This window comes from Arachis stenosperma, chromosome 7 (assembly GCF_014773155.1).
Source record: "Arachis stenosperma cultivar V10309 chromosome 7, arast.V10309.gnm1.PFL2, whole genome shotgun sequence".
NCBI classification, from domain to species: Eukaryota; Viridiplantae; Streptophyta; class Magnoliopsida; order Fabales; family Fabaceae; genus Arachis; species Arachis stenosperma.
Genome location: NC_080383.1, coordinates 13,046,329 through 13,058,220, shown reverse-complemented (window position 1 = coordinate 13,058,220; position 11,892 = coordinate 13,046,329). Strand labels below are relative to the sequence as shown.

General features: G+C 33.0%; 1 protein-coding gene and 1 long non-coding RNA gene across 3 annotated transcripts; one reads left to right on the top strand and one right to left on the bottom strand.

The window, feature by feature from the left end:
* Positions 1-388: 388 nt before the first annotated feature.
* On the bottom strand, positions 389-4,341 carry LOC130940278 (uncharacterized). The gene is made up of 6 exons (XM_057868382.1): positions 4,027-4,341; positions 2,353-2,481; positions 2,146-2,266; positions 1,971-2,052; positions 963-1,116; positions 389-830 (listed from the first exon to the last, which is right to left on the bottom strand). The coding sequence occupies exons 1-6, from the start codon at positions 4,339-4,341 to the stop codon at positions 696-698; spliced, it is 936 nt and encodes a 311-aa protein (XP_057724365.1). The 3' UTR covers positions 389-695.
* Positions 4,137-6,452, top strand: LOC130940279 (uncharacterized). 2 transcript variants are annotated; one of them, XR_009070264.1, is made up of 3 exons: positions 4,137-4,376; positions 4,478-4,676; positions 5,189-6,452. It is a non-coding gene; the product is annotated as an uncharacterized LOC130940279 (long non-coding RNA). The 2 variants fall into 2 exon arrangements; XR_009070263.1 differs by having other exon boundaries at positions 4,478-6,452.
* The last annotated feature ends 5,440 nt before the right edge of the window (positions 6,453-11,892 follow it).

Genomic DNA, 11,892 nt, shown 5'->3' with positions numbered 1-11,892 from the left:
AACTAACAGAATAATTAGGGTATGTTTGGTAGGGGATAAAAATAAATTTCATGTGTAAAAATATGCTTGGTGTTCATTTACGAAAATTTCACCTTTTATGGCCCCAACCAAAAATGTACCCTAAATAAAATAAAATCTCCCATTTATGCCATAGTATTTTGAGCAGCGTAATATTACCAAGCTAGTTAATCACAAATAAATAAGAGAAAATAAAATGATTACCAACCTAATATTACCTGCAGGGATCATATTTATGCTGATTGATCAAGGATCATTAGTTTAGAAAGTTCAATACTGACAAGTAACATGCTGTGTCTTCTTGTACTTCAAGTAATTTGCATTTCCTATTCTCAAACTCAATAAAGCATTTGATCCTGACTACACAAAATCAGTGGGAACGGCTAATAATTATTGATAGGATAATTTTACAAGAGAATAAGGAGATACTTTTCCAACAAATTGCAAGCCTATAAACAATAATTAGAATTTTAGCAATCTACTACATACATAAATGGTGTACTTTCAAGAAGCAGCATTTGAAACCTCTGGATGCACCAGAAACAAATTGATGCTATACAAAAATACTATTACTTCCAATGACTGGCTGCTTTTCCAGCAATATAACTAAGCATTTCACATTAAAAAAGAAAGAGGCAAAAGGAGAAAAAAGTAGCTTGATGGTAAATAATATAGTCCTACAAAGTCCAACAGGTAGCTGGAATCCCCTGCTTCTGGAACCAATCAGTCATGTGGAACTTCTCATAGAGCAAAGGTCTTACATCTGTCTGCTCAGAGAGTTGCTTTAGAAGTGGAAGAATGACATCTAGTAGCTGATAAACATGCCAAATGCATATGGGATAGTGAGTACATCATAACAATTTGATATGGGAGATTTTAAGTTATTATATTTTGGCTTTGAGGATTTTAAATTTTAATGTTAAAAATAGCAAAGATCTTTGCACCTGTGTGTCATGTGGTTGTCCTGCAGAAAATGGAATGCATGGAATACCATTCACTGGTTGCAATAAAAAGCTGAAGGGATTGTTGTCTACAATAACAATCTGGCTTAGATCCTTTGATATGCAAGTAAGATCCTTGACATGTTCCCGGTATTCCCTGAAGTAAATTTAACGATGAATGTTACCGTGCTGTATGAAAAAGAGTTGAGAATTGACAAAAGTGCAAGTGAAGAGTGAATAAATTTACATTAGTATCAGGTTCAGACAACAGAGCTTGAAATACTAGTCAATTTTACTTAGCCACAATTCATAAAATCAAGTGAAGTTGACAAGACTCCTGAGCATAATTCAGTGGTTGGGTCAAGTAGGGGTCTGAATAGAGCTCTTAAGTTCATGGTAATAACAATCCCACTAAACTAAAAATGATAACATTTTCAAAAGCCAGCCCTTACAGCTTTATCCAATACATATTTTATCCAAGCAAAAAAATATTTATCCATTACAGCTTTGAAAAATAGGTATAGGCAACATTACACATACTAAACAAATTGCCAAACAAAACACCAATCCTAAAGGCTTGAAATTATTTTTGTCAACAAAGTAAACATCATAAACATTAACAGAGTATAGATGTCAAAGTAATATCAAAAACATTAATTCACTAGTAAATGTGAGAATAAAAGAGATAAATTGATATAAAGCTTTTCTATAATAGCACCAAAGGATTATCCCTTTAACTAAACAGAACACATGTAGTTATACTCATCAAATTGAAAAAAAAAAAGGGTATTATATTAGTGCACCAAATATCAGTGACCCCGAGGATGTTTTATCAGTATTGCCAAGGTCAGTGATCTCCACTCCAACTTATAAAGAAGACAGAATGGAACATGAAGACACAGGATCAAACCAGAAAAAAAAACATGGACACTATAGCATCATAAATTAAGATTAAATGGATCATAATAACAAATCAAATATAGGTGCCTGGATACAAGACAGAGCACTTACGTGCTAATTGTTGAAGGCCGATAAAGTCGTAAACTAAACCGATTTTCCAAGTCTATTTTGTCAACAAGGGGTCTAGCATAACCTGTGAAATTTAAAGGCATATATACCTGAGAAGGTTAAAAATGATTCACAAAAGGATAAGATAATGAGCGCAGCTTAATGTTTTGGGGCAAACCTTCAAGACCAGCAGTAAACAGCACCAAGTCAGCAAATTCACTAAGTTGACATAAAAATTCTTTTAACCCGGGGCGTTCGAAGACTGTAACGCAATTGATTTTTGGTTTCCCTTCTCCCTCCTTGAAATCCAACATGCCCAAGCAAGTATTTAATATTTTCTTGCTGTGGATTAACAATTGGGATACAAGTTCTAAAATGACCATACCTTGTCTGAAGATACACATTCCAGCTCAAACCAATTCAAACCAGCATCGATTGCTTGAGAACGCAGTGCAGCTGGCAAACTTGATGTTTCATATGCACATACCAGTGTTTCATCCAAGTCGAGCACTACCTACAATTGCACATGTGCAATAACAGAAAGTTCATCACAAAATTGGACCATCAGAATTTGGGGGCGGGGAGGAAGTAGTAAAAGAGAACAGCAGAAAGATTAGTGTCCTATATATGTTACACCTTTCCTTCTGGCCTGTTTTCCACTTCTATTAACAAATTCAAAACATAAAAAAATTATTCATTTAGATGTTGAAAAAAAAAAAACTCTGCACCTCATATTCGAAAGTTATTTCTAGGGCTTCAACCACATATTAGTGTCCTATATATGTGCTCTCTACCAGTATTTTGGTATTTGCAAGTACATGCAAAGGGTAACATGCCTCTGTTATAAGACATAACATGATAGAATTTTAGCTTCAAGGCAAAATTCATATGTTGTGACAACATTCACTCAACCTAAGACAACGCAACAGAAGCCAGGACATCCACACCGGACATCCGGCCCCCTACCATGTTTCCATTCATGTCCCATCAATAAAAATGGGACACTTGTTAAAAAGAAACATAGAAAATCACCAAATTAATAATAAATGAAAAATTTAAATAGACACATCCAATTTTTATTGGTGGGGCATGAATGGGAACATGGTAGTAGGACAAGTGATCTCCTTCCCATACAGTCAGTGATAAACAATTAGCTCCTGTAGTCATGCCTGAAATGCCACCAAACAAGAAAGGGCATCTATATTTTGTTTTCTCATCTCAGATGCTTCCAAAACCCTTGTAAGATGATAGAAACTGACAATTTCACATGTTGCAGCAATCAACACTCAACACAACCATGTCAATCAACTTATCTGTGGTAAATTGAAACCAGAACATCCAGATATTTGTTTCAAAACTAAACTAGAAAGCAGGGGACACAAAACAGTGCAAAGACCAGACAACAGGCAAAAGAACTCAAAGGATGCAAGTAATCTTAGCAGCAAACGAAAGAAATGGGAAATCATTAAACATGGATGCTCTTCTTGCGTGTGGCATCAGATTCTCCTTCCACAAGGAGTCAAGCACATCAAGCTTGAACAACCAACCAAAAAGTCAAAGCACATGATAAACGCACAAATATTCTTTCTGCTGCACTTTGACCACAGAATCACTCATGTAATATACACATAGCTAAGAAGTCATCATCTGCATCCAGCAAGTATTCCAATAAGCCTTGCAATTCCAATAGCACCAACCAAAGTGCAACTCAAGCTATCTTTCTTTCCATTTTTCTCAACCATATTCCCTCAGAGACACAAATTTATCCTCAGATCATCCCACCTTAACTTGTTCTCCATCGATTCAGACCTTACAACTACTCAAACTTTAAAACAAAACTTTGAAATAAACAAATAACCTAAAATTCTCAAAGGAAAACAAGCATTTCGAGCAGTTTATTCCACATAACAGAAATTAATTCCTTCAAAAATCCGGTTTCCACTTATTTATGCAGCAAACGAGTAGACATCGTATCATTGAGTTGAAACCTAACGAACAAAGTCAAAATTCAAAAAATGAACAATAACAAAAACTAAAAATCGAAGTTCGATGAAGATACCGTGAATCTTTGGAGGCGATCGGAAGGGGAGTAATCAACGGAGGCGGCAGTGATATCAAGTGCGGCGGAGGCAAGTTGCTGTTCTTGTTCGTCATGGTCATGAAGCTCAACAGAAGGAAGAGGCTTAAAGGAAGTGGTGTTGTTATTGTTGGAAGAAGAGAGAGAGAGGAGAGGGTAGTGACCGAGGGTTCTGATAATCTGAAAGAAGATCTGAAAGAAGAAGGCCAGCCAGCTCAGCAGCGCTCTCCACACTTGCTGAGTCCGGTGCTGAGGCGCCGCCGAGTACACTTCCGCCGCCTGAGTCAACTCTCCCATAACCACAACTACTACGACCGAGTCGTTTTAATCTGGTGCTTAGATTAATGCTTATATGTTATTTCTTTACTTTCTGTTTATATATGGATTTTGTGACGTTGGTTTTTGTGTGTGAAGTTGTGTTCTTTGTTTTCAGGGAGATGTGGTCATGGTGGTGCTTTCGACGAGGTCTAGAGAGAGAAAGAGAAAGAGCGATTAAAAGGAGGCTCATTGGGTTTTCTTTCCCCTACGCGCAGTGGTGGCGCGTTTGAGAGAAATGTTTACGTCTTACTGCTGCTATTTAAAGTAGTTCATTCATTTGGTAATTCGATCCAATCCTTTCATTTGCATACAAGGTACGGTAATAATTCTCTTTTAATCGTAGAAGATTCCAGTTGAAAATTGAAATAATGAAATTTTGAATTAGTCAAAATATATATATGAGATATTTTGACTTCTATTAAAATTATTTTAGATTAATATTATCTTTTTATTAAAAAAAATTGTATAACAAAAAATTAGTATTGTAAAGCTTTTATTTATGATTTGTAGGTTTTAAACCTTTAAAAAAAATTTTAAATAAGAGTAACTATGATTACCACTATCATCATCTTTTTTATTATTATTATTATTATTATTTTATTTTTATTATTTTATTTATCCAATCATATCTTGATATCATCATTATTTTTTGGGAAAAACTATGCTTTACAAATTCATTAAACAATAAAATTAAATTACGCGCTGCTTCACGTACGACGCGCTACATCCCTTCTTCTTCTCCTTCTTTTTCGATCGTTCTTTTCTCCTCCTTTCTCATTGGTTTGTTCTTCATCGTTGACGTTAGTTCCTCCACATACTGTTACAGCACGTTTTTATTGCACCTTCTTCTTCTTCTTGCTGCACAGTCTTCTTCCTCTTCCTCTTCTTCTTCTTGCTGCACGTTCTTCTTCCCCTTCCTCTTCTTCTTCTTCTTTTCTTTTGTTTCTTGCCTTCTCTTTCTCCTTCTTCATTTACGTGCTTTTCTCTCTGTTTTCTTTCTTCGTTATTCTCGATTTCTATTATTTTTTGACATCAAGCTCTGAAATCGTTTTTGAAGAAGAAGAAGTAGTAGAAGATGAGGAGGAGAAAGAGAAAGAGTTCTGAATTATGCATGATTTTGGGTGTATTTCTTTAAATCTTTTGGGTGTATTTTCTGTAATCTTTTGGGTGTATTTTCTATAATCGTTTGGGTGAATTTCTGTAACCGTTTGGGTGTATTTCTGTAATCTCTTGGGTGTATTTTATGTAATCGTTTGGGTGTATTTCTGTAATGCTTGTCATTTTTTCTGAAATGAAAAATACACCCATAGATATCAGTAAGATACACCCATATATATGAGTCAAATACACCCATAGATATCAGTCAGATATCACTCAAATACACCCAAAGGGTTACAGAAAATACACCCAAAGGATTTAAGAAAATACACCCAAAATTCGTTGAAGTACATCTTATGCATAATTCAGAACTCTTTCTCTTTCTCCTCCTCATCTTCTGCTGCATCTTCTTCTTCAAAAACGATTTTACCATGAAAATTCAAAAAAAACGAGAAAACAGAGAGAAAAAGACGTAAATGAAGAAGAAGAAGAGGAAAACGAGGAAGAAGAACGTGCAGAAACGAAAGAAAAGGAGAAGAAGAAGAGTAAGAGGAAGAAGAACGTGCAGTAAGAAGAATAAGAAGAATTTCAGAAACCATGAAAATCGAAAAAAAAACGAAGAAGAAGAAGAAGAGAAAGAGGAAGAGGAAGAGGAAGAGGAAGAGGAAGAGGAAGAAGAAGAAGACGACGACGAAGGCGAAGAAGAAGAAGAGAAGAAGAAGAAGAAGAAGACGAAGAGGAACCGTTTGAGTGGGGCGCGTGTAGTTACGCTCCATTCAAAATGAGTTAATGCGCGTGTTAATGAAGTTTGGGTTGATAACTTGTAAAACTTGTACCGCCTTTTACTTGTATGTGTAGCAGGGCCCTTATTTTTTTTACTATCATTAACATTAACAATCATAGTCACTATCCTTTTCTCTTATTTTTTGTGCCATACTATTTTTTCTTTTAAAAAATTTTTTGTATTGTAATTAATTTTTCTTCTTATGATACCACTTTCGACAATATTCTTCTCTATTTAATTATTACTGATAAAAAAAATTTTAAAAATAAATTTATTAATAATTTGTAAAAAATTTAAAATCCCACAAATTTTAAATAAAATCTCTCACAAAATTAATTTGCATTACTATTTAATGAATCTTTTAACAGAAATGTCATAATTTTTTAAAATAATTTGGTTAGAGATCAAAATACCTTTTTATTTTAGACAAAAATTATTGTATCCTTCACAAGAAATAGATAAAAAGTGGATTGAGTGTTTATTCAAAAAAAAATCTAAAGTCATTAATTATAATAATAAACAAAAGATTTATATTCTTAGGTTAAATCTGAATTTGATTTTAAATTTTTGATATATTGATAATTTGATTTAATTATGTACTCACATACTAGTAAAAATAATTATTTTATTACGATAATAGTAGTTAATAATAAACAATAGATATAATTAAATAATTTTGTAAATTATATATTATCTGTTTATTAAAATTAATTTTTAATAAATATTCATATCAAAATTCTTGTTTAAATTAAATAATAAACAAGAAAGTTACTTAAAACGAGTTAGTGATTAATGTGGTAGAATATAACCAAACCACAATATAAAAATATTTAGGAGAAAATGATGACTAAATTTCTCATTTTCTAATTTCAAGATAAATAAATTATTAATTAATTAAAAATATAAAAATATTTTTTATATTTTAAAATATAAGACATTTAAATTTTTTTTTAAAAATTATTTATCTTTATATATTTTAAATAGAAAGACTTAAATATTTTACATCTTATAAAATAAAAAAAATATTTTTATATTTTTAATTAAACATAAACTTATTTATCTATGAATTAAAAAATTAAAATTTTCAAAATTTAGAGAAAAAATATCAGTTCATACATACTAAATTTTTCTTTTTGTTTTTTCTTTTTGTAGTAACTTTTTATTTTTAATATGAGCAAACTATTAAATTATAGATGATTTTTTCTTTTCCCTCTAAAAAAGCACACCGAGTCTCTTCCCTTCAACTTGGTCATCAGGGAGAAGAGATGACCTTTAGGTTTCTAATTGGTTCTTAATATAGATAACTCATGTTAAACTACTAGAACAAATTGTGTTATGTTACACAGTATTATTATCACCTCATATTATGACTAAATTTCTACGGTTATTTTTAAGATTTATGATTTTTGTTATTTTAATTTTTTTTTATTTAAAATTCATTATATTGATCTTTAAGATCTCAATTTTGGTGAAACTTTATTTAATATAGTATCCGAAACTAAAGCAGCGAATAAAGTGTTCAGTTTATTCTAATTTACTATGTTAGACATATGACTAAATGATGTTAATTTTTTTGGCATTTAAATAAGGTAAAAATGAGTTCGTTTTAAAAAATAAAAGAAGATAAAATAGTTTGCATATCATATAAATTCTTTTTTATCTTTTTGTTTGTGTCTTGTTTAAGCACCAAATGAAATCACAGTATTTAATTCTGTATCTACGGTGACAAACTAGAATATGTTCAATACTCTATTTGCCGATTCAATACTAGAAAGGGTCTAATAATCAATATGATGCTCACTTGGGCAAGTATTTAGGGGTGAATCTTAATTACTATCGGGTGACACGCGCAACTTTCAACGATGTTCTAGACAAGATTCGGGGAAGGCTAGCCAACTGAAAAGGGAGATTGCTTAATAAGGCGGGTAGACTCTGTTTGCTCAACTCGGTAGTGACTGCGAATCCTACTTACCACATGCAGGTATCTCTCTTTCCTAAAGGGGTAACTAATAATATAGAATCCATGATGCGAAATTTTCTATGGAAGGGTCAAACTGATGGTAGAGGCCTGAATCTAGTTAACTAAAAAGTGTTGGTCACCCCTAAAAAGTTTGGAGGTCTGGGAATTAGAGATCCTTTTTGTGCTAATATTGCTCTTCTTGAAAAGCTAATTTGGCACCTTTTTCACAATCCTGACAAGCTATGGGTTCGACTGTTGATAGAGAAATACCATTCTTCTAAGGATGATTATGTCAGTCGGTCTCGAGGAAAGGGATCTTATGTTTGGAAGAGTATATGTCGAGTTTGGAATATCCTGAAGGAAGGTTTTATTTGGTGCATTGAAGATTTGGAGCAGAACTTTTGGTTTTCTAAATGGAGAAGAGAGGGGCAACTGTGTCAGGAGATGGATTATGTTCACATTTCTAATTTGGAACTCAGGAACTTGGATCTTTGGTCATCTGTACAGTGGAACCTTGAGAATATCTATTCTCCTCTGAATCAGTCTCTGGAAAGCAACATTAACTCTTACAACCCAAATGTTCAAGCTGGGTCAGAGGTGGATTGGTGTTGGACTGGTGCGGCTTTAATGGTTTATGATGCTCGTAGTGGTTATTTGTGGCTCAGTAAAAAGATGTTTAGTTGGGAGGATACAGGTAATTGACTTTGGATTTGGCGTCAACATGTTCTAAAAAAGCACAAATTTTTGGCCTGGCTATTCCTACTGCTGCATTTCGTTTTAGGAGGGGCGTTTCGCACACGGATAGTTGTCCACGATGTTTCTCATGTCAAGAATTGGGTTTACATTGCATTCGGAATTGTCCAAAAGCCCAACTAGTTTGGCAAGCTTTAGGGATCTCCGATCAACCAGTGGATTTGATGAGTTGGTTCTTACATAATAGCAAACAGTGTCCCTTTAGATTCTTTTCTGGTTTCTGGTGGATTTGGCGTTCGAGGAATCATGAGATCTTTCATCCTCACGAGCATTGGACCACAAACAAGGTGATTGGTATGACTTTGTCCTTAGAAAAAGAGCTCCGAAATATTTTGGAGTTGCAACGACTGTCTATCCCCTCCACCATTAGTGGCTCTTGGATTCCCCCCTCAGTGGGTACCTTTAAGATTAATTGTGATGCTAGTTATCCTAGCAATGGTACTCAAGTTGGTTTTACTTGTGTTAGCAGAGATTGGAAGGGAAGGTGGCAACGAGGTTGTTTGGGAACAATTGAGAGTCGTAGCATTTTACAAGGAGAGTTGTTTACTATTTGGAGAGGCTTTCTTTTAGCATGGGACTCAGAACAAAGAGACATTATATGTGAAACAGACTGTGTGGAGGCTTTTACTATTGTCAATAATTTATAGGATTGCTCTGGGTTTATTGATCCTTTGGTGTTAAAAATCCGAGATATAATGTCTTGAAAAATGCGTGCTGATCTACAGTTGATCTTGAGAGATGCAAATACAGTAGCAGACATCATGGCAAGGACTGCAATAAGGACCCTTTATTTAGTGGGACTGCCTTTCTTAAGCAATTTCTTGTTTATTTTTTCTTTCTTAGTTGTTGTTTATTTTCTTTTAAGTTACCAAAAAAAATCAATATGATGCTCAAAATTAGATTTTGTAGACTAATATAATAAATTTTAAATTTGTGAAACTAAAATAATAAAAACTGTGAATCTTAAGAACTACTTTAAAAATTTAATTTGTATTTTTTTATTTTTAGTATTGTTATTTTATTCTAATTTAAAAAAAAAAGCCAAGTAAAGACTTGTTATGTTGACTTTATTTTATTATCTATTTGTTAATTTATCTTATGGTAACACCACCTGAATCCGCGGGTACCCATTCCGTCTTTACTCGTTCAGGGCGGGTAATTATTCGCTCCGCATTGGGGCGGATTTTGAGCGGAGCGGGTTTTTAGGAGGGGCGGGGCAGGGTCGGATTTAGATAATACCTGTCCCTACCCGCCTCGGCATATATATAATATATGTAAAATAATTAGTAAATGATTAATAATATTGTATTATATTTGAACTTTTACTTTAATTTATGTTATGTATATGATGATGGTTATATAAATTTTAAAATTTAATTTTATTTATTGAATTTTAATAATTATAGAAGCAGGTAGAAGTGGAACGGATACCTATAAAAACAAATTAAAATTTAACGTTTTACTACTAAAAGTGAAAAAAGTTATATACAAATTATTATACGATAAAATAGGATTGGACAAAACTGAATTGGATAAAACAAAAACTTGCTCCTATCCGCTCTATTACCACCCTTATTTTCACCGAAAACATCATAGATAATAGAGCACATGGAGCTCTTTAATAATCCATGCCACAATTGTTAAATAATTATGTGGCTGATATGCATTTACTTCTACTATTTATAGAGCATTTTAAAGCTCTAATTAGGGCATCCAAAACACAAGACTAGCGGTGTCTTCGTGTTAGAAATCTCTCTCTCATATATATATATATATATGATGTTATTTGTGAAGATAGAGCTTATATATATTAATTATTTTAAGAGATATTCTTCACATTCAAACAATTTTTGCATCTAAGTTCATCCAAACAATTCTAAATCATGCGCTTTTTTCGCTTTCTTCTTTTCTCACGCTTCTTCTCTTTTCCCCGTGTTTCTTCTTCTTCTTCTTCTTCTCATGCTCGTTTACGCACGGAGCATCTTCTTCTTCGCGTTCCTCCTCCTTCTCATTCTCCTCCTTCTTTTTTTCGCGTTCCTTTTTCTTCACGTGTTGTCTCCTTATCATCATTCTTTTATTGTTGTTGCTGCGGTATTTTTTTGTCTTTTCCTCCTTCTCTCTGGTGAAGAAGCAGTAGAAGGTGAAGAGGAAGAATTTTGAATTGTGGAGAATAGAAATGAACCGAACATGTTATTATGGTGAAACAATATGATATATAAATTCAAATTCGAACAGCTTTCTGCATATTGAACCGAAACACGTACTCATAGTGAAACAATTGTATAGTACTGAATGAACGAAACATAATGGTGAACGAAACATAATCCATTATATAAAATCAAATTTAAATAGATTTTTGCATAATGAACCGAAACACGTACTCATGGTGAAACAATTGTATAGTACTGAATGAACGAAACATAATCTATTATATAAAATTAAATTCAAACAACTTTCTGCATAATGAACCGAACACGTACTCATGGTGAAATAATTGTATAGTATTGAATGAACGGAAGATAATCCATTATATAAAATCAAGTTCAAACAGCTTTCTGCATAATGAACCGAACACGTACTCATGGTGAAATAATTGTATAGTACTGAATAAACGAAACATAATCCATTATATAAAATCAAATTCAAACAGCTTTTTGCATAATGAACCGAATACGTACTCATGGTGAAACAATTGTATAGTACTGAATGAACGAAACATATCCACTATATAAAATCAAATTCGAAACACCTCTATCTACAATTTAGAGATTATCAATTAAATTCAAATTCAGAACACATGCGTCCATTCAATTCAATTCAATTCAATTTAGCAATTGCATTCTATTCAATTCGAGTGAAAAAATAATCTATTAGCAGAATGTTGGTGTTGTTGGTGATGACGATAACGAAAAAGGAGAGGAAAAAGAAGAGAAGG

Excerpts from the sequence above, each read along its gene's own strand:
- LOC130940278 (XM_057868382.1), bottom strand. The coding sequence starts at position 4,341 with ATGGGAGAGTTGACTCAGGCGGCGGAAGTGTACTCGGCGGCGCCTCAG. Across the intron at positions 1,117-1,970 it reads CGGCCTTCAACAATTAGCAC|GGAATACCGGGAACATGTCA; the intron begins GTAAGTGCTCTG and ends AATTTACTTCAG. Across the intron at positions 831-962 it reads GACAACCACATGACACACAG|CTACTAGATGTCATTCTTCC; the intron begins GTGCAAAGATCT and ends CATGTTTATCAG.